The 24000-nt window shown below is 44.4% G+C and overlaps 1 protein-coding gene across 2 annotated transcripts in view; it reads left to right on the top strand.

Annotated features, from left to right (window-relative positions):
• The window catches only part of gsk3ba (glycogen synthase kinase 3 beta, genome duplicate a), a 63267-nt gene extending 39459 nt beyond the window's left edge, over window positions 1–23808 (top strand). Inside the window, exons 3-11 of one of the 2 annotated variants that reach the window (XM_058392272.1) lie at window positions 6937–7020; window positions 15077–15187; window positions 15743–15873; window positions 17983–18089; window positions 18974–19071; window positions 19189–19296; window positions 22079–22265; window positions 22389–22487; window positions 23301–23808. In XM_058392272.1, coding sequence (XP_058248255.1) covers window positions 6937–7020; window positions 15077–15187; window positions 15743–15873; window positions 17983–18089; window positions 18974–19071; window positions 19189–19296; window positions 22079–22265; window positions 22389–22487; window positions 23301–23371 — 996 coding nt within the window. In that variant the 3' untranslated portion in view covers window positions 23372–23808. The remainder of the gene's footprint in view (window positions 1–6936; window positions 7021–15076; window positions 15188–15742; window positions 15874–17982; window positions 18090–18973; window positions 19072–19188; window positions 19297–22078; window positions 22266–22388; window positions 22488–23300) is intronic. The other variant, XM_058392273.1, reaches the window with a different exon arrangement.
• Window positions 23809–24000: the final 192 nt, after the last annotated feature.

Raw genomic sequence — 24000 nt, 5'->3', positions numbered from 1 at the left:
TATTGTGTGTGTGTGTGTGTGTGTGTGTGTGTGTGTGTGTGTGTGTGTGTGGAAATGCAGTGTGGCCTGGCAGGCTGCCTGAGAGGCAGAAAACCACAAAGGTACATGATGTCACTGAAGTTATGAGCGTGAGAGAGATAGCTGATAAGCAGAATAATGTGGCGTCGATACTTAGATCATAAAGCGATAAAATCCAGAGGAACATTATATTAAATACTAGAACCGAAGTGTTATATACTAGAACCGAAGTGTTATACACTAGGACCGAAGTGTTATACACTAGGACCGAAGTGTTATACACTAGGACCGAAGTGTTATACACTAGAACCGAAGTGTTATACACTAGAACCGAAGTGTTATACAATACACTAGGACTGAAGTGTTATACACTAGGACTGAAGTGTTATACACTAGAACCGAAGTGTTATACAATACACTAGGACTGAAGTGTTATACACTAGAACCGAAGTGTTATACACTAGAACCGAAGTGTTATACACTAGAACCGAAGTGTTATACACTAGGACTGAAGTGTTATACACTAGAACCGAAGTGTTATACAATACACTAGAACCGAAGTGTTATACACTAGGACTGAAGTGTTATACACTAGGACTGAAGTGTTATACAATACACTAGAACCGAAGTGTTATACAATACACTAGAACCGAAGTGTTATACAATACACTAGAACCGAAGTGTTATACACTAGGACCGAAGTGTTATACACTAGGACTGAAGTGTTATACACTAGGACTGAAGTGTTATACACTAGGACTGAAGTGTTATACACTAGGACCGAAGTGTTATACACTAGAACCGAAGTGTTATACACTAGAACCGAAGTGTTATACACTAGAACCGAAGTGTTATACACTAGAACCGAAGTGTTATACAATACACTAGGACTGAAGTGTTATACACTAGGACTGAAGTGTTATACACTAGGACTGAAGTGTTATACACTAGAACCGAAGTGTTATACAATACACTAGGACTGAAGTGTTATACACTAGAACCGAAGTGTTATACACTAGAACCGAAGTGTTATACACTAGAACCGAAGTGTTATACACTAGGACTGAAGTGTTATACACTAGAACCGAAGTGTTATACAATACACTAGAACCGAAGTGTTATACACTAGGACTGAAGTGTTATACACTAGGACTGAAGTGTTATACAATACACTAGAGCCGAAGTGTTATACAATACACTAGAACCGAAGTGTTATACAATACACTAGAACCGAAGTGTTATACACTAGGACCGAAGTGTTATACACTAGGACTGAAGTGTTATACACTAGGACTGAAGTGTTATACACTAGGACTGAAGTGTTATACACTAGGACCGAAGTGTTATACACTAGGACTGAAGTGTTATACACTAGGACTGAAGTGTTATACACTAGGACCGAAGTGTTATACACTAGGACCGAAGTGTTATACACTAGGACCGAAGTGTTATACACTAGGACTGAAGTGTTATACACTAGGACTGAAGTGTTATACACTAGGACCGAAGTGTTATACACTAGAACCGAAGTGTTATACACTAGAACCGAAGTGTTATACACTAGAACCGAAGTGTTATACACTAGAACCGAAGTGTTATACAATACACTAGGACTGAAGTGTTATACACTAGGACTGAAGTGTTATACACTAGGACTGAAGTGTTATACACTAGAACCGAAGTGTTATACAATACACTAGGACTGAAGTGTTATACACTAGAACCGAAGTGTTATACACTAGAACCGAAGTGTTATACACTAGAACCGAAGTGTTATACACTAGGACTGAAGTGTTATACACTAGAACCGAAGTGTTATACAATACACTAGAACCGAAGTGTTATACACTAGGACTGAAGTGTTATACACTAGGACTGAAGTGTTATACAATACACTAGAGCCGAAGTGTTATACAATACACTAGAACCGAAGTGTTATACAATACACTAGAACCGAAGTGTTATACACTAGGACCGAAGTGTTATACACTAGGACTGAAGTGTTATACACTAGGACTGAAGTGTTATACACTAGGACTGAAGTGTTATACACTAGGACCGAAGTGTTATACACTAGGACTGAAGTGTTATACACTAGGACTGAAGTGTTATACACTAGGACCGAAGTGTTATACACTAGGACCGAAGTGTTATACACTAGAACCGAAGTGTTATACACTAGGACTGAAGTGTTATACACTAGGACTGAAGTGTTATACACTAGAACCGAAGTGTTATACAATACACTAGGACTGAAGTGTTATACACTAGGACTGAAGTGTTATACACTAGGACTGAAGTGTTATACACTAGGACTGAAGTGTTATACACTAGGACTGAAGTGTTATACACTAGGACTGAAGTGTTATACACTAGGACTGAAGTGTTCTAGTATTTGTTCATGATTAGTCATGATTAGCAGGCTAGCTACGATCTTCAGCGTTAGCTAGCTTTGTGTAAAGCGGCTGTTGTGGTTGGTCCTGTGTTCATTTTTAAAGAAAGAGAAATCGGAGAGATGTGTGAAGGATTGTTCGGGGAAAATGCAGGTAGACTGTTGCCTGTTCCTCGAAGAGAACTGGAGGTGAGAAACGGAGATGTTCTACTGAGCCTCAGCATCCTCCATGGGTTTAGTTTTCTGTGTTGCTGTAATACACACATTAATGAGTGAAGTGGGTTCAGGGATCTGCTGTGCGTGAGACTCCATTTCCTCTCAGGCTCTGATCGGAAGCGCTGTGCTTGCATCGCAGAGAGCATCAAACATGCTTGAAAGTATCGGAGCATCTGCGACAGCTTGCAGGCAGAACCCAAACCACTGAACCGCTCGCTCTGCAGAAGAAGTTGCCATGGAAACGTGCAGAGAGGGGGTTATCGTAGATCCCCAGAATTAGTGACGGGTAAAGTCAGGGTTAAATTCATACAACAGATTTAAGCATTATTATTAGCAACAGCATTATTATTGTCTGTGTGTCCGTGTGTGTGTGTCTGTGTTTGTGTGTGTCCGTGTGTGTGTGTCTGTGTTTGTGTGTGTCCGTGTGTGTGTGTCTGTGTTTGTGTGTGTCCGTGTGTGTGTGTCTGTGTTTGTGTGTGTCCGTGTGTGTGTGTCTGTGTTTGTGTGTGTCCGTGTGTGTGTGTCTGTGTTTGTGTGTCCGTGTGTGTGTGTCTGTGTTTGTGTGTGTCCGTGTGTGTGTGTCTGTGTTTGTGTGTCCGTGTGTGTGTGTCTGTGTTTGTGTGTCCGTGTGTGTGTGTCTGTGTTTGTGTGTGTCCGTGTATGTGCACACCTGTGCGTGTCCGTCCATGTGTCCGTGTGTGTTTGTCCACTTGTGTTTGTGTGTCCATCCATGTGTCCGTATATGTGTGTGTTTGTCCACTTGTGTGTGTCCGTGTGTGTGTCTGTGTGTGTTTGTCCACTTGTTTGTGTGTGTGTGTGTCCATGTGTCCGTGTGTGTTTGTCCACTTTGTGTGTCCGTCCATGTGTCCGTATATGTGTGTTTGTCCACTTGTGTGTGTCCGTGTGTGTTTGTCCACTTGTTTGTGTGTGTGTGTGTGTCCGTGTGTGTGTTTGTCCACTTGTGTGTGTTTGTATGTGTTTGTCCACTTGTGTTTGTGTGTCCATCCATGTGTCCGTATATGTGTGTTTGTCCACTTGTGTGTGTGTGTGTGTGTGTACGTGTGTCCGTCCATGTGTCCGTGTGTGTGTTTGTCCACTTGTGTGTGTGTGTGTGTGTGTGTGTACGTGTGTCCGTCCATGTGTCCGTGTGTGTTTGTCCACTTGTGTGTGTGTGTGTGTGTACGTGTCCGTCCATGTGTCCGTGTGTGTGTTTGTCCACTTGTGTGTGTACACGTGTGTGTTTGTCCACTTGTGTGTGTGTGTGTGTGTGTGTGTGTGTACGTGTGTGTTTGTCCACTTGTGTGTGTACACGTGTGTTTGTCCACGTGTGTGTGTGTGTACGTGTGTTTGTCCACTTGTGTGTGTGTGTGTGTGTGTGTACGTGTGTGTTTGTCCACTTGTGTGTGTGTGTGTACGTGTGTGTGTTTGTCCACTTGTGTGTGTATGTGTTTGTCCACTTGTGTGTGTGTGTGTACGTGTGTGTTTGTCCACTTGTGTGTGTGTGTGTTTGTCCACTTGTGTGTGTGTTTGTCCACTTGTGTGTGTGTGTGTTTGTCCACTTGTGTGTGTGTGTTTGTCCACTTGTGTGTGTGTGTTTGTCCACTTGTGTGTGTATGTTTGTCCACTTGTGTGTGTATGTTTGTCCACTTGTGTGTGTGTGTGTTTGTCCACTTGTGTGTGTGTGTTTGTCCACTTGTGTGTGTATGTTTGTCCACTTGTGTGTGTGTGTTTGTCCACTTGTGTGTGTGTGTTTGTCCACTTGTGTGTGTGTGTTTGTCCACTTGTGTGTGTGTGTGTGTGTACGTGTGTTTGTCCACTTGTGTGTGTGTGTGTGTACATGTGTTTGTCCACTTGTGTGTGTGTGTGTGTGTATGTGTGTGTGTATGTGTGTGTGTATGTGTGTGTGTATGTGTGTGTGTACGTGTGTGTGTACGTGTGTGTGTACGTGTGTGTACGTGTGTGTGTTTGTCCACTTGCGTGTGTGTGTGTGTGTGTACGTGTGTGTGTACGTGTGTGTGTTTGTCCACTTGTGTGTGTGTGTCCACTTGTGTGTGTGTGTGTGTACGTGTGTGTGTACGTGTGTGTGTGTTTGTCCACTTGTGTGTGTGTGTACGTGTGTGTGTGTACGTGTGTGTGTGTACGTGTGTGTGTGTTTGTCCACTTGTGTGTGTGTGTGTGTGTGTACGTGTTTGTCCACTTGTGTGTGTGTGTGTACGTACGTGTGTTTGTCCACTTGTGTGTGTGTGTGTGTGTGTGTACGTGTGTGTGTTTGTCCACTTGTGTGTGTGTGTGTGTGTGTGTGTGTACGTGTATGTGTTTGTCCACTTGTGTGTGTGTGTGTGTGTGTGTGTGTACGTGTGTGTTTGTCCACTTGTGTGTGTGTGTGTACGTGTGTGTGTTTGTCCACGTGTGTGTGTGTGTGTGTGTGTACGTGTGTGTTTGTCCACGTGTGTGTGTGTGTGTGTGTGTGTACGTGTGTGTGTTTGTCCACTTGTGTGTATGTGTGTACGTGTGTGTGTTTGTCCACTTGTGTGTGTGTGTGTGTACGTGTGTGTGTTTGTCCACTTGTGTGTATGTGTGTACGTGTGTGTGTTTGTCCACTTGTGTGTGTGTGTGTGTGTGTGTGTGTACGTGTGTGTGTTTGTCCACTTGTGTGTACGTGTGTGTGTTTGTCCACTTGTGTGTGTGTGTGTGTATGTGTGTACGTGTGTGTGTTTGTCCACTTGTGTGTACGTGTGTTTGTCCACTTGTGTGTGTGTGTGTACGTGTGTGTAGCCAGCGTTTTCACACTTGTACAGTCTGTAAGCTCTTAAAGTCTAATTCCACTAAAAACTTTTCTCTTCTTAACTATCCTGAGTAAAATTCCAAGGTTTTTGATGTTTTTTTAGCCCACCTCATCCTCCCTTTTTTCTTTCTTTTCTTTCTTTTTTTTTTTTTTTTTTTTAATTAATGCATCAGTGACGGTTCTGAGCGTCCCACGCTGTGCAGCTGCAGCAGGACCGCCGTGGAATCTGTGATATTTCTGGTTTTGACGATTCCAACAGGATTTATTTTAATACACCGCCTCTACATTTCCCTCACTTCCCTCAGCAGCGTGAATTAGACAAGCTTGCGCCTCTCTCGCCGTCACTGTGTGGGTGGTGTGCCAATTACAGCCTCTGTCTCAGGCAGCATGGCTCAGAGATGTGTGTGTGTGTGTGTGTGTGAGAGAGAGAGGAAGCTAAAGTTTTCCTGAGGCTCGGCCCTGTGTGTCGTTTCTATTTCCATCTTATTCTCATCACACTTTCGTGTCGAGAAATGGACATGAAGCTCGGCTAAACATCTGTTCATGGGCTTCATCACATCCCTGATCTTTATCTTTTATTTTTACGTTACATTGACGTAACCCTTTCTTCTTTTTGTTTTCCCTTTTTCTTTTTTTTTGTAAGATCATTTAGGAACATTTAAAGCATAATAAAGTAGGAACTTGACTATTGCAGCTTTTTAGTAATCAGGATCAATGTATTGAGACTGTATTATTATAATACCTATATCTTATGCTTTCACAGCTTTGTTCCCGAACAGAATTGTTAAAGTATCGCGTTTTCTTCTTGGCTCAGTTCGCACATCAAAATTTCTGTGTTTATGCAAGCAAGTAAACTGTCCTCTGATTGGTCAGAGCGTACCTCCTTTTGATGGATGGATAGTCAGCTCTACACCATACTCGCTCATCCATGTCTTTATGGACCTTGCTTTGTGCACTGGTGTGCAGTCATGTTGGAACAGGAAGGGGTCATCCCCAAACAACATTGGGAGCATGAAATTGTCCAAAATGTCTTGGTATGAAGCTGAATCATTAAGAGTTCCTTTCACTGGAACTAAGGGGCCAAGAACAACCCCTGAAAATTTACAGTGAAAGTGAGAGAGAGACAGAGATGGAGGTAGAGAGAGAGGGAGGGGATAGAGGGAGAGAGAGAGAGAGAGATGGAGGGGATAGAGAGCGAGAGAGAGCGAGCGAGAGAGAGAAAGGAAGAGTAAGACAGAGACAGAGTGAGAGATGGAGATGGAGGGGATAGAGAGAGAGAGAAAGGAAAACAGACGGAGATGGAGGGGAGAGAGAGAGAGAGAGAAAGGAAGGAAGAGTAAGACAGAGATGGAGGGGATAGAGAGAGAGAGATGGAGGGGTGTCCCAAAACTTTTGGCAATACAGTGTATCTGTTTAAATGAACAGAACCAAGGAATAAAAAGCTCCCGAGGAGAAGTGTGATAAAGTTCATGTTCTCTGTGCTGATGACACGTATTTTTTTTTCCCTCTCTTTTCTCTAATACAGAACCGTGAGCTGCAGATCATGAGGAAGCTGGACCACTGCAACATCGTCCGCCTCCGATACTTCTTCTACTCCAGCGGGGACAAGGTGATTGTCTCTGACCACACACAGGCTTGTACTTATTGTTGCCATTGAAAAGCCGCTCCATAAGGCATGAGCATACTCCTTTTACTCCATTTTTAAGGTGTGAATGCAGGACTAGTGGGTAAGTGAATAACAGAGGCTCCAAGTTTATGATGTACAGTCTGATGAATTCCTTTAGTGTCTCTGTGACAACGCAAATGTCGTTCCTGTAGTTCAGTCAAATCAGAGACCTGTAGCGTTTACTGTACTCAGAGCAAACGATTTTGATCAATGATTTCATGTCTAGGTGATGAATTTAAAACCTTTAACGATTCATTATCATGTGAGTCTTATAGAGTCATTCTGCAGTTTAGCTTTTATTCCTTTCTATTAAATATAATTTGAGGCAAGACCGAACAGTGAGACGGAAACCAAGCAGGACTCGCCTCCTTCTGCGAGAGTGACAGACACAGATGGGAGACCACGCCTCCTTAAATGATTCTGACAGGTTCAGATAGGGGGACACGCCCACTTGAGGTAAAGATTGACAGGCACATGGGTAAGACCATGCCTCCTTCAGTGAGACTGGCAGAGACAAAGAGGAGGACATGCCTACTTGTGTGAGACTGACAGGCGCAAAGTGGAGGACACGCCTCCTTAAGCGAGCTTGACAGGCACACGGGGAGGACACGCCTCCTTAAGCGAAACTGACTGGCACCGATACCACATTAATAATGTAATTAAGAGAACAGATGGGTGTGTGTGTGAGAAAGTGAATAGGACTTTCTAGTCAATTTCATTCAATGCAGTTTGAGCCGTGTGTGAGAGAGAGAGAGAGAGAGAGAGAGAGAGAGAGAAGCCATATGGAAGACCCTGACATACACTCTAGACAATTATACACACACACACACTGCACTTGAATGTTCCATAATGTTTGCTATTAAGTACATGGGTGGAGTAGAAGAATGAGAAGAGAGCAGAATTTCTTCACTTTTATGTCTTGCTGAGAAAAGCCCATTTCCATTAGACAGACAGATTATAGCTGCCTTGCTGCTGCCTGCTCAGAATCTCAGCAGCAATGCTATGCTAACAAGATTGAACAGATAAAGTGAATGCTAGCAGTGTCGGAGGATCGACTCGCTAAGCTCACGTGTACTGCAGCATTGTTTGTGTTTGGGACGGAATTGTTTGGTGGCAGCAGGATGCGTGTTGAACATGGAAACATTTCTGTGTTTGTGTTTCACACCGATTTGATCTTTTTTTCAGCATGGGAGCGTCATCAGAATGACCAGCTTAGAGTGGACTGTGCTGAAAGGGTTCAGGATTTAGTCTGAAAACTTTACACCAGCTTTACACCAGCGTAAAGAAGCGTGTTGGTGATTTTTGGAGCAGTCTTTCAAACCCAGCAAATAGCTGAGGAAGCCAGAAGCGTGGACATGTTGTGTTGCCATGGCGACTCTGTGCTGTAGTGTTAGTCTATGGTGTTGGGAGAGGTTTAAAACCCTGACCTTAAGCAGGTTGAACATACAGGACGGGTTTTAGAAACGGTCTCACTCCTGTCTTTTCCCTCGTCTTTCCATCTCTCTTATTATGTCTCTTACAGTCTCATCTCATCGTTCTCCATCTATCTTTTTTTAGTCCTCTCTCTTTCTCCATCATTCTCTGTCTGCATTTCTGCACATCATCCTTTCTGATTAACTCGAGCTGCCAGTAGTGTTTTAGTTAAACAGAGCGACAGTGATGATGGGATCGGCAATCTGCTGATCTTACACGCTATTCATGTAGCTGATCTAGCGAAATCTGCTGAACACATCTTTCTTTCTCTCTCTCTCTCTCTCTCTCTCTCTCCCCTCCATCTCCATCTCTCTCTCTGTCTGTCTTACTCTTCCTTTCTCTCTCTCTCTCTCTCGCTCTCTCTCTATCCCCTCCATCTCCATCTCTGCCTTACTCTTCCTTCCTTTCTCTCTCTCTCTCTCTCTCTCTCTCTCTCTCTCTCTCTATCCCCTCCATCTCCATCTCTCTCTCTGTCTGTCTTACTCTTCCTTTCTCTCGCTCTCTCTCTCGCTATCTCTCTATCATCTCCATCTCTGCCTTACTCTTCCTTCCTTCCTCTCTCTCTCTCTCTCTCTCTCTCTCTCTCTCTCTCTCTCTCTCTCTCTCTCCCCTCCATCTCCATCTCTCTCTCTGTCTGTCTTACTCTTCCTTTCTCTCTCTCTCTCTCTCTCTATCCCCTCCATCTCCATCTCTCTCTCTGTCTGTCTTACTCTTCCTTTCTCTCTCTCTCGCTCTCTCTCTATCCCCTCCATCTCTCTCTCTGTCTGTCTTACTCTTCCTTCCTTTCTCTCTCTCTCTCGCTCTCTCTCTATCCCCTCCATCTCTGCCTTACTCTTCCTTCCTTTCTCTCTCTCTCTCTCTCTCTCTCTCTCTATCCCCTCCATCTCCATCTCTCTCTCTGTCTGTCTTACTCTTCCTTCCTTTCTCTCTCTCTCTCGCTCTCTCTCTATCCCCTCCATCTCTGCCTTACTCTTCCTTCCTTTCTCTCTCTCTCTCTCTCTCTCTCTCTATCCCCTCCATCTCCATCTCTCTCTCTGTCTGTCTTACTCTTCCTTTCTCTCTCTCGCTCGCTCGCGCTCTCCCGCTCTTTCTCCCCCCTCCATCTCTCTCTCTCTCTCTCTCTCTCTCTCTCTCTCTCTCTATCCCCTCCATCTCCATCTCTCTCTCTGTCTGTCTTACTCTTCCTTTCTCTCTCTCGCTCGCTCGCGCTCTCCCGCTCTTTCTCCCCCCCCTCTCTCTCTCTATCCCCTCCATCTCCATCTCTCTCTCTGTCTGTCTTACTCTTCCTTTCTCTCGCTCTCTCTCTCTATCCCCTCCGTCTTTGTCTTACTCTTCCTTCCTTTCTCTCTCTCTCCCTATCCCCTCCATCTCCATCCCTCTCTCTGTCTGTCTTACTCTTCCTTTCTCTCTCTCGCTCGCTCGCGCTCTCCCGCTCTTTCTCCCCCCTCCATCTCTCTCTACCTCCATCTCCATCTCTCTCTCTCTCTCTCGCTCTCTCTATCCCCTCCATCTCCATCTCTGTCTGTCTTACTCTTCCTTTCTCTCTCTCTATCCCCTCCATCTCTCACTCTGTCTTACTCTTTCTCTCTCTCTCGCTCTCTCTTGCTCTCTCTCTCTATCCCCTCCATCTCTCGCTCTCTCTCTCTATCCCCTCCATCGCTCCCTCTCGCGCTCTCTCTCTCTATCCCCTCCATCTCTCTCTACCTCTCTCTCTCTCTCTCGCTTTCATTGTCAATTTCTGTTTAATTGGCATGACCATAATCATGTACAGTATTGCCAAAGCATTATATCAAAACATTATATATATATATAAATATCATTTTTTATCATTATACTGGATTCTTAAGACAAACAGGGCTGTGTGTTTCTCTCTCTTTCTCTCCCTCTCTCTCTCTCTCTCACACACACACACACACACCCCTCTTCTGTTAGTTCAGCCTGCACTATATCTGTGCCAAAAAACTGTTTACCACAGACAGCTCGAGACTTTTAGAACTATTTTATGTGGGTTTACTTTTAACAGACATTTATTCTTGCATTGGCACGTACGCTAGCATTCCTGCTCAGTCTGTGTGTATACGGGTTTGTTGGTGATTATTTCATAAAGTCTTATCAGTGTCAAGACATCAAAAGCTAGCAAAGAAGTCAGTATACTATTGAACAATTCCTCCCTGAATCTTGTGAAACATGTTTGTAGTGAATTATTTCTGACATGTTTATTGGTTCCGGCGCTGATGCTGTATTACTGTTTGTCCTGTGAGAGCTTTGTTTCTTCCTCTGCATTTTACAGCAACATTCATCATCATTGAGCAGTTGAGATGTTTGTGCAAATGCTGGACTCGAAAGTCCCACAATGCAGTGCAGCTGCACGAGACAGTTGTGATGAGTTTCTGCACAGACTCGGCTCGGCAAGTTTGCTGCGTGTTAGCGTGAAAGTTGAAGCTTTGGAAGCTGATGTATTTAAGCAGAGTCTGCAGATGAGAAGCTGAGAGAGCATTGTGGGAAGTGGGAAGTCCTAGTAGGAAAAGTTCTCCAGTTTATAATTCCAATACGAAATGTCAGTTTTTCAGGAGCTCTGATATTTTCAGTTTTGAGTTTTTGTATTTATCAGTAAATACTGAGGGATACTTTGATAACTGAAATGCTGATTTGCTTTCAGCAAATGATCAGTAAATGTAAACAGTAAATGATCACATCCACTTTCGTTCCAGTTTCCTCCTATTAGTCGTCATTTTCTTTCCCACTTCAGGTGGCTGAGTCATTTAAAGCCTCTCATTTTGGAAGTAGAAAGTTACAGGTTGGAAATGTCTCAGTTCCTGGTTATAATAGATGCAGCATTTATCCCAATGACACCTCTAACAGCATGCAGGAGAATGGCATTGTGGGTAACATAGAAAACCAAAGTGAAAATAAACCAGTCGATTAAAAAGTCAACTCACCATGTGCGCCATACACTGACCAGGCATAACATTATGACCATTATGCCTAATATTGTGTTGGTCCCCCTTTTGCTGCCAAAACAGCCCTGACCCGTCCTGCACTGTGTATTCTGACCCCTTTCTATCAGAACCAGCATTAACTTCTTCAGCAATCTGAGCAACAGTCGCTCGTCTGTTGGATCGGATCACACGGGCCAGCCTTCTCTCCCCACGTACATCAATGAGCCTTGACCATCCATGACCCTGTCGTCGGTTCACCACTGTTCCTTCCTTTTGGACCACTTTTGATTAGATACTGACCACTGCAGACCGGGAACACCCCACAAGAGCTGCAGTTTTGGAGATGCTCTGATCCAGTGGTCTAGCCATCACAATTTGGCCCTTCGTCAAACTCACTCAAATCCTTACGCTTGTCCATTTTTCCTGCTTCTAACACATCAACTTTGAGCACAAAATGTTCACTTGCTGCCTAATATATCCCACCCACTAACAGGTGCCATGATGAGGAGATCATCAGTCTTATTCACTTCACCTGGCACTGCTCATAATGTTATGCCTGATCAGTGTATATGCATGAGTTATTACAGTCCAGAATATTCACCACTAAACACTGTACTTTTACCTCACACACACACACATTATTCATGTGCCAATGAGAGATGTACAGTATGTCAGATTCTGTCTTTTCATCATATATCATGTCTCTCTTCCTTCTTTTCCTCTGTCTCTTCTCTCATGACACATCATCACGTGACCCCATCACCTGAGCCAATCACGACCTGTCTGGAGCTTGTGCGTAGCCAATCAGCTGAGTGCAATGCTGATCACTCGTAATTGAGGAAGTGTTGCTGTTGCTGTAGTGACTCGTGGACAGAGCTAATTTTAGCCGTAGAGCCGTGTCAGAAGGGCAGCATGGACCTGACCCCACCTCATGACTTTATTCATTCCTCAGTAGCTACATTTACAATGAAAACGATACGACCGATAGCTGACTCGAAATAAAACAACGGTGGGGACGGTTGGATAAGAAAAATAAATGATGAAATCTTTGTGTAGGTTGTGAGCATGCAGGTTTGTGTCGCAGCATGGTGGCGGGGGAAAAAATCCTTACAGAGGAGGAAGGCTCTATACTTACTGAAAAAAACACAGAAAGGCAAAGCAGCATGGAGCTTGTAAAATAGCAAAACTGTGAAGTGTGTGTGTAAGCGTAGTGTACACAGGTATATGATGATATCTGTCTTTACTTCATACTAAAATATGAAGCATTTGGTGTGTGTGAAATATAAGAGAGTGAAGTAAAGAAAGTTCAGTCACACTGGTGGGGTTTTGTCAGCGTATAAAAGCACAGAAGGCATGTGTGCTTATAAGGAGACGTTGTAGGTGATAGTAAAGTGGTGTGTTTCAGCTGAATGTACCTGCAGTTTGAATGCGTTTGTATGAAAATGAAGATATTTGCATGTAGCGAGGCAATGAGGCAGGGTGTCTCTGAACAGAGGGAGAGAGAGGGATGGAAGAGTGTCCTACACACAAAGAACATGCAGACGTCCTCTAATGAATGAGTTTGGGGTGTGTGTGTGTGTGTGTGTGTGTAGAACGCTGCTCATCATGGATGTGTTTAGCTTCAGGATTTCCAGAACAGTTAGTGTTGAAGACAGACAAGTTCACTGATGGACTGAGACTATTATGATGAAGCTGCTACTGATCCTGAGCAGTGCTTTAAAGTGTGTTGCAGGAGACAATGCAGTCTCTCTCTCTCTCTCTCTCTCTCTCTCTCTCTCTCTCTCCCTCTCTCTCAAGCCTTGTCTCATTCATTCTGACTTTTTTTTCTTCTTTCTCATACTTTCTAGCTCTCGCTCTCTCTCTCTCTCTCTCTCTCTCTCTCTCTCTCTTTTTCTCTCACTCTTTTACTTTCACTTCCTCTCACTCTGTCTCTGTCTGTGTCTCAGTCTTCTTTCACCCCCTCTCCCTCCCCCCCCCTCTCTTTCTCTCTTTCTCTCTCTCTCTCTTTCTCTCTCTGTTTTGTATTGTAAGCGATATTGTTTCTGTAGCGATCAGCAGCTTGAAAATGCCCGGGTCAGCAGGAGTGTGGGACAGGTCAGACAGAGCTGTCTCCATAACTGTGTGAAAGCACTTCTGTCTTTAGATGGATGGATGGATGGATGGATGGATGGATGGATGAGAAGCTGAGTCTCTGCTCAGTGTGTACATGCTCACTGACACTGGACTTGGCCAAAACATCACCTTGTCATTTTTCTGTCCGGCTAGCTTCAGGTTCCTGTTCTTGGGGTGGGGTGGGGTGATGTGATGTAGCTCATGTAGTTTGATGGGTTGTGTGATCTGAGATGCTTTTCAGCTCAACACTGTTGTAAAAAGTGTCTGTTTAAATCTGTTAACAGGAAGAGTCCCGGAGTGTGGAAACACACACCCCTCTGTGATGTAAACCCGGTTCTGTAGACAGTAGAAACACAATGAGGAGGTTCTTTGTATCTGCTGAGTGTGAGCCAACTCTCTTTCACCCGAGTCTGAATAGCTTCCCATGACAGACTATTTCTGACATGACATCACCGCGCCTGACTGGAACTCATTGTTTAAAACACTTTACATGACACACACACACATACTCTGACACCGATGTCACTTCCTGCCCAGACGATTATAGATACCAGACTCCTCCGGGACCGAGGTCTCCGCCCACCAGCTGACCACCATAGCCCTGCATCTGATGTCACTTCCTTTCTTTAGCATTCTTCCTCCACCTTCCTTCCTTCCTGCTTATTTCTAGGCTTGATGAAGACAGACTTCCCTGGCAGGCAGATGATGTTGATTCAGCAGCGAGGAATAATTTTGCTGCTCCATCATGCAGGATGGATTTAATCAGCGCTGATGAAATGAACAGAATGACCTGCAGGTCTGAGTCTCGCACTGAAACGAATGCAGGGTGAATCCTTCTGTGATGACAGGAGCTTGATATTTTTCTGATATTCCATGTGGAAGGTTTGAAGATCTCAGCAAATCAGCATGAGCTAAAGAATAAAATGCTGTGCTGTTATAGGACAATAATCAACTATGAGGTTCAAAGTTCATGGTGTTTCTATAACAGAACATATAAGTGTTTTATTCCTCTTTCACCACAGCAGTTTGCTGATGTATTACGGTGCATTTAAATTAGTTCCTTACATTACAGCAGCTATGAAACAGATAAAGTTTATTGTTTATTTCTCCCAGACTCCACTGTCCAAAAGACTTTACCTGTAAGCTCTGACACTGACAACTCCTAAGAGAGCATCTCGTCCCCCCCAACCCAGACAAAATGGACAGTTTCCTGTTTTGTATCTGTCTGTCGTCGTCTTTTTTTCTTTAAGGGGAGCTTCCAGCTATAAAAGTCCCCGTGAATGAGCTGTTACTCTAGAAACAATAACATATTCCAACAGAAACCCGTGATTCAATTTGCTGAATATTGACCAATCAGAGCTGGGGATTCGCAGCCTGGAATTCCTGAAGAGATAAGAGGTAGAATTCTGCATGCACATGTTCTCTGTTGTGTAACCGGCTGTGTGTGTGTCTGTGTGTGTGTTAAATCTTCACAGAAGGACGAGGTGTATCTGAACCTGGTGCTGGACTATGTCCCTGAGACGGTGTACAGAGTCGCCAGACACTACAGCCGAGCCAAACAGACCCTCCCCATGGTTTACGTCAAGGTGTGTAGATAGACACCTCTGCTCTGCGCTGAGGGAGGGGGGTGGGTGGGTGTGTGTCTGGGTGGGTGTGTGTGTGTGTTTCCACTGTAAATGTGCATCAGTCCCTCTGGTGTATTAGTAAGGAGTCTTTGTGTTCCGTCACATGGTCAAACACACGATGTCAAGGAGTGTGTGTGTGTGTGTGTGTGTGTGTGTGTGTGTGTGGTGTGTGTGTATGAACCCCAGTGCTCTCCTCCAGGTCTGGGTGACTTGACAGCTGTCTAATATAATATGGGCATTGTGATAAATTATATCAAAAATATTCGTTTTTCAGTTATTGTGGATGTTATCTAAATAAATAAATATATGCTCAAAAAATATATATCTCAATTTATGCATCAATTTTTAAATATTTTGGATTGATTTATTAATTCTTTTTTTAAATAATTAAAGAATTAAAAAAAATTCCAAATAGATAAATAAATGATCAAACAGTTTTTTCAATCATCGTAAACTGTCAGTTTGGAGTGTTTAACCTGTGTGTGTGTGTGTGTGTGTGTGTGTGTGTGTGTGTAGTTGTACATGTATCAGCTCTTCAGAAGTCTGGCCTACATCCATTCATTTGGAATCTGTCATCGAGATATCAAACCCCAGAACTTACTGCTGGATCCCGAGACAGCTGTGCTCAAACTCTGTGACTTCGGCAGGTCAGTTATGGGACACACACACACACACACACACACACACGTCTCCCTTCACCCCTCTGCATATCCTGTATCTTAGATATGTATGGTGATGTGTAATTTCCATCCTGTAGCCCGGCCCCGGTGTCTAGGACTGGAACAGTTGAAGTCCTGCATGCTGTGACATTTTGGCCGATAGTGCCCGAGCCAACCTCTGCTGCAGTTTAGTTACTGACTCACCTTAATGTACATATTAAACACTGTAAAGAAATTTCAAGCTGGCGATTAATCATGAAAAAGTGAATTAGCCTCTCATAAGCACACATGACATCCAAAAACCTTCAGCCAGCCGTGAAGTGTGTGGAACGTTACTTAATTATTAATACATTTAACCTTTCCCTCTGCACTTTTCCCCCCTCATGATGCAGTCATCAGAGCGAGGCGAGTGGTGCTCAGAATTCTGATGAGACAACATGAAAAATTTATGAGCTGCTCCAATGCTGAACTCAGTGTGTGCAGTGTGTGTGTCTTTGTGTCTCACTGTCCGTCTCTCTTTCGGTGTGTTTCTCAGAGTTTGTTTCTCTCTCTCTCTCTCTCTCTGTGTGCGTGTGTGTGGGTTGCTGTGTGTTTGCGTGTGTCTTTGTCTCTGTGTGTGTGTCTCTGAGTGCATCTCCCTGTCTGTGTCCCTCTATTTCTCTTTGGGTCTCATTTTGCATGTCTGCTTGTCTCTGTGAGTCTTTTTCTCTTTTTGTGTCTTTTTAGGGTTTGTTTCTCTCTCTCTCTCTCTCTCTCTCTCTCTCTGTGGGTGTGTGTATCTGTCTCTTTGTGTCTGTGTATCACTATATCTCTGGTTGTGTCTCCCTCTCCTTGTCCCTCTCCGTGTCCCACCCCCTGTCCTTCTCAGTGTCCCTCTCTGTCTCTCTCCGTGTCCCACCCCTGTCCTTCTCAGTGTCCCTCTCTGTCTCTCTTCGTGTCCCACTCCCTGTCCTTCTCAGTGTCCCTCTCTGTCTATCTTCGTGTCCCACCCCCTGTCCTTCTCAGTGTCCCTCTCTGTCTCTCTTCGTGTCCCACTCCCTGTCCTTCTCAGTGTCCCTCTCTGTGTCTCACTTCGTGTCCCACCCCCTGTCTTTCTCAGTGTCCCTCTCTCTCTCTTCGTGTCCCACCCCCTGTCTTTCTCAGTGTCCCCCTCTGTCTCTCTTCGTGTCCCACTCCCTGTCCTTCTCAGTGTCCCTCTCTGTGTCTCACTTCGTGTCTCACTCCCTGTCCTTCTCAGTGTCCCTCTCTGTCTCACTTCGTGTCCCACCCCCTGTCTTTCTCAGTGTCCCTCTCTGTCTCACTTCGTGTCCCACCCCTGTCTTTCTCAGTGTCCCTCTCTGTGTCTCACTTCGTGTCCCACCCCTGTCTTTCTCAGTGTCCCTCTCTGTCTCTCTTCGTGTCCCACCCCTGTCTTTCTCAGTGTCCCTCTCTGTCTCTCTTCGTGTCCCACCCCCTGTCTTTCTCAGTGTCCCTCTCTGTCTCTCTTCGTGTCCCACTCCCTGTCCTTCTCAGTGTCCCTCTCTGTGTCTCACTTCATGTCTCACTCCCTGTCCTTCTCAGTGTCCCTCTCTGTCTCACTTCGTGTCCCACCCCTGTCTTTCTCAGTGTCCCTCTCTGTCTCACTTCGTGTCCCACCCCTGTCTTTCTCAGTGTCCCTCTCTGTGTCTCACTTCGTGTCCCACCCCTGTCTTTCTCAGTGTCCCTCTCTGTCTCTCTTCGTGTCCCACCCCCTGTCTTTCTCAGTGTCCCTCTCTGTCTCTCTTCGTGTCCCACCCCCTGTCTTTCTCAGTGTCCCTCTCTGTCTCTCTTCGTGTCTCACTCCCTGTCCTTCTCAGTGTCCTTCTCTGTCTCTCTTCGTGTCCCACTCCCTGTCCTTCTCCGTGTCCCTCTCTGTGTCTCACTTCGTGTCCCACTCCCTGTCCCTCTCCCTGTCCCAATATGCATGTATAAATTAAATTACAGAAATGTGGAAATGAAGAAATCAAAGATGTAAAGAAAATGCTAAAAGTTAAATATCACTTGTTGCTGTGAGTGCATTAGCTGTGAGATGTTCGATATTGGTTGTTTTCTCTGAACGCTGTGTTCTCCTCTATACAGCGCTAAGCAGCTGGTCCGTGGAGAACCAAACGTGTCCTACATCTGCTCGCGGTACTACAGAGCTCCTGAACTCATCTTCGGAGCCACTGACTACACCTCCAGCATAGGTACGCTAAAGCACATATGAACACACCTCATATTCCTCAGGTTACAGTAACTAAGAGCACAGTACTGATCATACTGCTACTGTGTGAGTGTGTGTGTGGTGTGTGTGTGTGTGTGTGTGTACATGTGTGTGGTGTGTGTGTGTGTGTGTGTGTACATGTGTGTGGTGTGTGTGTGTGTGTGTACATGTGAGTGTGTGTGTGTGTGTGTGTACATGTGAGTGTGTGTGTGTGTGTGTACATGTGAGTGTGTGTGTGGTGTGTGTGTGTGTACATGTGAGTGTGTGTGTGGTGTGTGTGTGTACATGTGAGTGTGTGTGTGGTGTGTGTGTGTGTACATGTGAGTGTGTGTGGTGTGTGTGTACATGTGAGTGTGTGTATGTGTGTGTACGTGTGTGTGTGTGTATGTGAGTGTGTGTACGTGTGTGTACGTGTGTGTGTACATGCGAGTGTGTGTGTGTACATGTGAGTGTGTGTATGTGTGTGTATGTGAGTGTGTGTGTGTGTGTGTGTACATGTGAGTGTGTGTATGTGTGTGTATGTGAGTGTGTACATGTGAGTGTGTGTATGTGTGTGTATGTGAGTGTGTGTATGTGTGTGTACGTGTGTGTGTGTACATGTGAGTGTGTGTATGTGTATGTATGTGAGTGTGTGTACGTGTGTGTGTACATGCGAGTGTGTGTGTGTACATGTGAGTGTGTGTATGTGTGTGTATGTGAGTGTGTGTGTGTACGTGTGTGTGTGTACATGTGAGTGTGTGCACGCAGGCACATTCTAAAGCTTTATTCTGTCTGAAAGGATGTGCGCTCGGTTGATTTTGTTACCCGTGTTGCGTGCGCTCGACATTGACATTTGGCCCTCTTTTTTTTTTTTTTTTTGTTCTTCAGACGTGTGGTCAGCAGGCTGTGTGCTGGCTGAGCTGTTGCTAGGGCAACCGATTTTCCCTGGCGACAGCGGAGTGGATCAGCTGGTGGAGATCATCAAGGTACTGACTCCATGTTGGTGTGTGTGTGTGCACGTTTGTGTGTGTGCATGTGCGCGTATGGTTTCTGGTGTATGTATGACTTCTCTCTTTTCTCTCTCTCTCTCTCTCTCATCTCAGGTTTTGGGCACGCCCACCCGTGAGCAGATTCGAGAGATGAACCCCAATTACACAGAGTTCAAGTTTCCTCAGATTAAGGCCCACCCATGGACTAAGGTGAGTCAACAGGTACAGAAAAAACCCAGTTTCTCTTCCTTCAGCTCCATCACCAGCTTCACCTCCATCTCCTTCACCTCATTGTCCTGCTGTGAGCTTAGTCGTCTGTCCATCTCATCTCACTCACCTCCACATCCTGACTGAATCAGCACTCAGTGGTTGATTAGCTTCAGAGCTCACTCTCTACACACCATGAAGCCATGCAGAAGCCACGTAAATGTTGGTCCTGTCTGTCTTTTCTTTTCTTTTTTTTAGCTCATTGAAAATTTGGCCATTTTTGATCGGGGCTGATGTACACAGTCACAGAAATATTTTAGTTTTAACCACTTGGCTTGTTTCCATCTGTTCACCAAAGGCATGTTCAAGCCTTATAGTACATTTTCTGAGTAGGATTCAGAACTAAACTGATTTATATATTTTTTTTAGCTCATATGCTAGTTGATTTGATTTAGATTCACACTGTTAAAGGAAAATAAATAAATGGCTCAGGACCATGTAGGGCTTCAAACATTCTCGTAAAACGTGTTACTGTCATTGTTGACAAATGTGGTGACAGAAAAAGAGGTATACTAAGCTCATGACAATAGAACTCATGAGAACAAAGCTCATGACTGCACAGAGACCACAGAGCTGACACTTAATACGTGGTCATGGAAATGTATAAATAACTAGTATCAAATATTCTGCATATATTTCTGCAGCTTAGTTTGTTTCTCATGGCTCGGTTTAGTAGCTTGTGTCTAAGGAAATGTCGCACACAACCAAAAACACATCATCAGGTTTGGTTTATTTGCTGCATATTTTAGACTTGGGGTCAAATGGGTTTCTCACTCCAGTCGAACCCCTCTAAAGAAGCAGTCAGAGATCTTACCACCTCAAGTGGTCTCTTATTAATTGTTTCTGGCCAAGTGTGAACCAAAGCACTGGATATCCTGGTTTTATTTCTGTAACATTCTATTCAGAGGATGTACTAAAACACTGCACCCTAAATTCCTGCACTGATCAGCAGGAAGCAGTCTTTAAGCCTGACTGTCGAGTCATAATTACCTCAATACTTCAGTGACGGAACCTGATGGTGTTCCTGCTGACACGAACCTGACGCTGTAGACCCGCTCAACTCGTCGTTATAACACGCCCCAATCCGGAAGCTCATTATCTTGGTGTGAGGTGAATCAGCTGAAGGAGCTTTTTGTTAGTATTTATAAGGTGGTGTAGAAAGGAAGCAAAATCTGAGCTTGTGTTGGACTAGTGTTTCGAAGTCATAAAATATAAGAGCCAATCAGATTCCAGTATTCAAATTACACCAGAGTACATGGCAACCTAGACCAGGATGATGCGTACTAGGGGTGGGGGTGTATCCAGTTGGCAAATATACACCGACCAGGCATAACATTATGACCACCTGCCTAATATTGTGTTGGTCCTGCACTGTGTATTCTGACCCCTTTCTATCAGAACCAGCATTAACTTCAGCAATTTGAGCAACAGTAGCTCGTCTGTTGGACCGGATCACACGGGCCAGCCTTCTCTCCCCATGTGCATCAGTGAGCCTTGACCATCCATGACCCTGTCACCGGTTCACCACTGTTCCTTCCTTGGACCACTTTTGATAGATACTGACCACTGCAGACCGGGAACACCCCACAAGAGCTGCAGTTTTGGAGATGCTCTGATCCAGTGGTCTAGCCATCACAATCTGGCCCTTCATCAAACTCGCTCAAATCCTTACACTTGTCCATTTTTCCTGCTTCTAACACATCAACTTTTAGGACAAAATGTTGACTTGCTGCCTAATATATCCCACCCACTAACAGGTGCCATGATGAGATCATCAGTGTTATTCGCTTCACCTGACAGTGGTCATAATGTTATGCCTGATTGGTGTAATATATAATATGGACTGAAAGTTAAATTTATGCATTTGTGTTTTCATTCCTTTATTTATTTATTTATTTATTTATTTATTTATTTGTAAAACTACAATGACAGTGCACACTTTGAATAGTTTAATAGCATCCAGTCAGTAGCTGTAGTGTGTAGAGGTGAGGGAGAAGTGCTGCCTCCTGCTGGTTATTTAACACACTGCATGAGGAGATGGACAGGACTATAGTAGGATTGATGACTCCTCTCACTTGCTTTCTTTCCCTCTGTGCTTTTCATTCTCTGCACAGGTGAAATCAGTCTGATGGAGTCGTTATTGCTAGGCAGTAATAAATCCTGTGAGACTCTTAGTGTAAAGAATTGCGAGAATCCCCCTACACTTTTGCAGTGCGTGTAGATCCCGTAGCCCTCCACAGATTAAACATGAAGACTGACATGTGATGTGACTGACAGAGTGACCAGCATCATGACCTGTCTCGTGTCCTGCCCGTTTTAAGTATTTATGTTCTGTATCATTATTCTTTTGCTTGTCCTGTTTATTTTTCCGTTTATTTGTTGTTCTGGTTATCGTCCAGTGTTTATTTTCTGTTTATATCCTTGTTTGTATTTATTGCCTAGTTTGTTTACTGTCCTGAGTGTTTGTCTTGAGTTTTATTGTCCTGTTTGTCGAGTGTAGGTTCCCCCTAATGTTTATTCTCTTCAGTATTCATTACTGTTTGTTTTTCTTGTTGTTTTTATTCTCTTATTTGTTTATTGTCCTGTCTTTTTATTCTTCTAAATATTTCTTGTCCTGTTTATTGTGTACATTTTGTGTCTAACCATGCCCATAAAGAAACATTGCCTTAGGAGTTAATTTAGTAGCAACAGTAATAAATGCCACTGGTCTTGCCCACATGTGTTGTTGTGTTTGCAGGTGTTCCGGCCACGCACACCTCCTGAAGCCATCGCTCTCTGCTCTCGTCTGTTGGAGTACACACCCACGGCTCGGCTCACGCCGCTCGAGGCCTGCGCTCACTCCTTCTTTGACGAGCTGAGAGACCCGAACATCAAACTGCCCAATGGGAGGGAGAAGCCATCGCTGTTTAACTTCACCACTCAAGGTCTGGATTGGTTTCAGCCCGAACAACACATCTGATCATCGCATACACTGTTCATCTCCTATTAAAATATTTATCACTCCCTAACAGCTATATCCTCCCTCACTCTATCTGTTTCTCGAACAGAATTGTCCAGTAACCCATCCTTGGCCACCATCTTGATTCCTGCTCATGCACGTAATCAAGCAGGTGCCTCCACCCCCACCAATGCCTCCAGCACTACAGGTCAGTCTCCATCGTCTTCCTTTCAGCATTCTTTTCAACATGTTGACCACCATTCCTCCCAGGGGATGAGAAATACATCATAATGTCTAATAATTAAAAGTAAATGAATGGTTTACTGGAGCTTCTAAACTTCCACAGCTCACAGAAGCTCCTCACTTTATGATCTGAACATTTTAAATATAATTACAGATGCACGGCATTATTACATCAGTAATGAATAAAATAAAGTGCATGCTGATTAACGAAGCAGCCATCCAAATCTGACCTCCTGCACCTAACACCAGACCTTGTTCTTTCGGACATAAACATTTCACTTCATTCGTTTTTACGATTATTTAACACCCGCTAGACGGAGTAACAAAAAAAACACGACTGTAAATGACTATTTCATGACGAAAACTCAGAGAGTGAGCTATTGGCTCAGATACTGACTTGGGTATCTATCTGTACATCTGTAGAATTAAAAAGTGACCGATACATCAGAGCCAAAACATCCCTGTTCCGCAATTTCATGCACGTTGCTGTCGTTGTGACTGTGGTCATGATCTGCATCTTAAATTGATACACTAAATGTAATAGGAAAGCTTGCTAGTGTTAGTGCTGTTATAGTGCATGAGTTTGAAATATAATGATTATTCAGAACTTGAGATTTATGATGTCCAAACAGGAAAAACAAAGTAAATGCCCCCTCAGATTGGAATTTCTGTTCAGTAACTCAGCAAGTGATATTAAATCCACCAGGCTGCTCAGAGCATCAGTATTCCACAAAGTACCGTCTCCGAAAGCCCTGATCTTGTTTCTTTTATGTTCCAGATGCCAACAGTGGAGAACGCGGTCAGACCACCAATGCAGCGTCTGCCTCCGCCTCCAACACCTCCACCTGAGAGTCCCAGGTCATTCGCCCCTCTGGCCTGGCCTGGCCCGGCCCGGCCCATCCGGGCGACACCCCACCCGTTCCCTGGATCAGTGGGCGGGTTTAAACCATCCAACCACAACACTTACTGAAACCGCAACAGCCGAACCATAATTTCAGTGCTTTCAGCACTGTCCAAAACCGAGTTCCTGGACATATACAGAACGGTGATAGTGGAGAGAGTGAAAGAGAGAGAGGGTGAGCAGTGGCACAGGGGGAGAACTCGCACCATCAATCCTGTGGACAATCTCTTAATCAAAGCAATCCAGTAGCCAAATCCATCCTCTTCCATCTCAGTTTAGTGAGCCTGCTGTTCAAATGGGCTGCCCTCGCTCTCTCCCTCAATCCCTTTCTCTCTCTCTCTCTCTCTCTCTCTCTCTCTCTCTCTCTCTCTCTCTCTTTCACACAATCACCTCTTATACACAGACACACACCCCATATGTCCTTCCTCATCCTCTTCCTCCTCACACCCCCTCCACCTGTAGTGCATGGCTTGAATTTGGTCGGGAGCACTCAGTAACTTCAAAAGGTACAGGAAATCGCTAAGAGCAACATTTTTTTTTTTTTTGTATCATATAAATAAATATATATAAAATGCAC

The sequence above is a fragment of the Hemibagrus wyckioides genome, linkage group LG06 (assembly GCF_019097595.1).
Source record: "Hemibagrus wyckioides isolate EC202008001 linkage group LG06, SWU_Hwy_1.0, whole genome shotgun sequence".
Taxonomy (NCBI): Eukaryota; Metazoa; Chordata; class Actinopteri; order Siluriformes; family Bagridae; genus Hemibagrus; species Hemibagrus wyckioides.
Note: the sequence above shows the minus strand (reverse complement) of the source record. Positions and strands in the feature narration are given on the sequence as shown.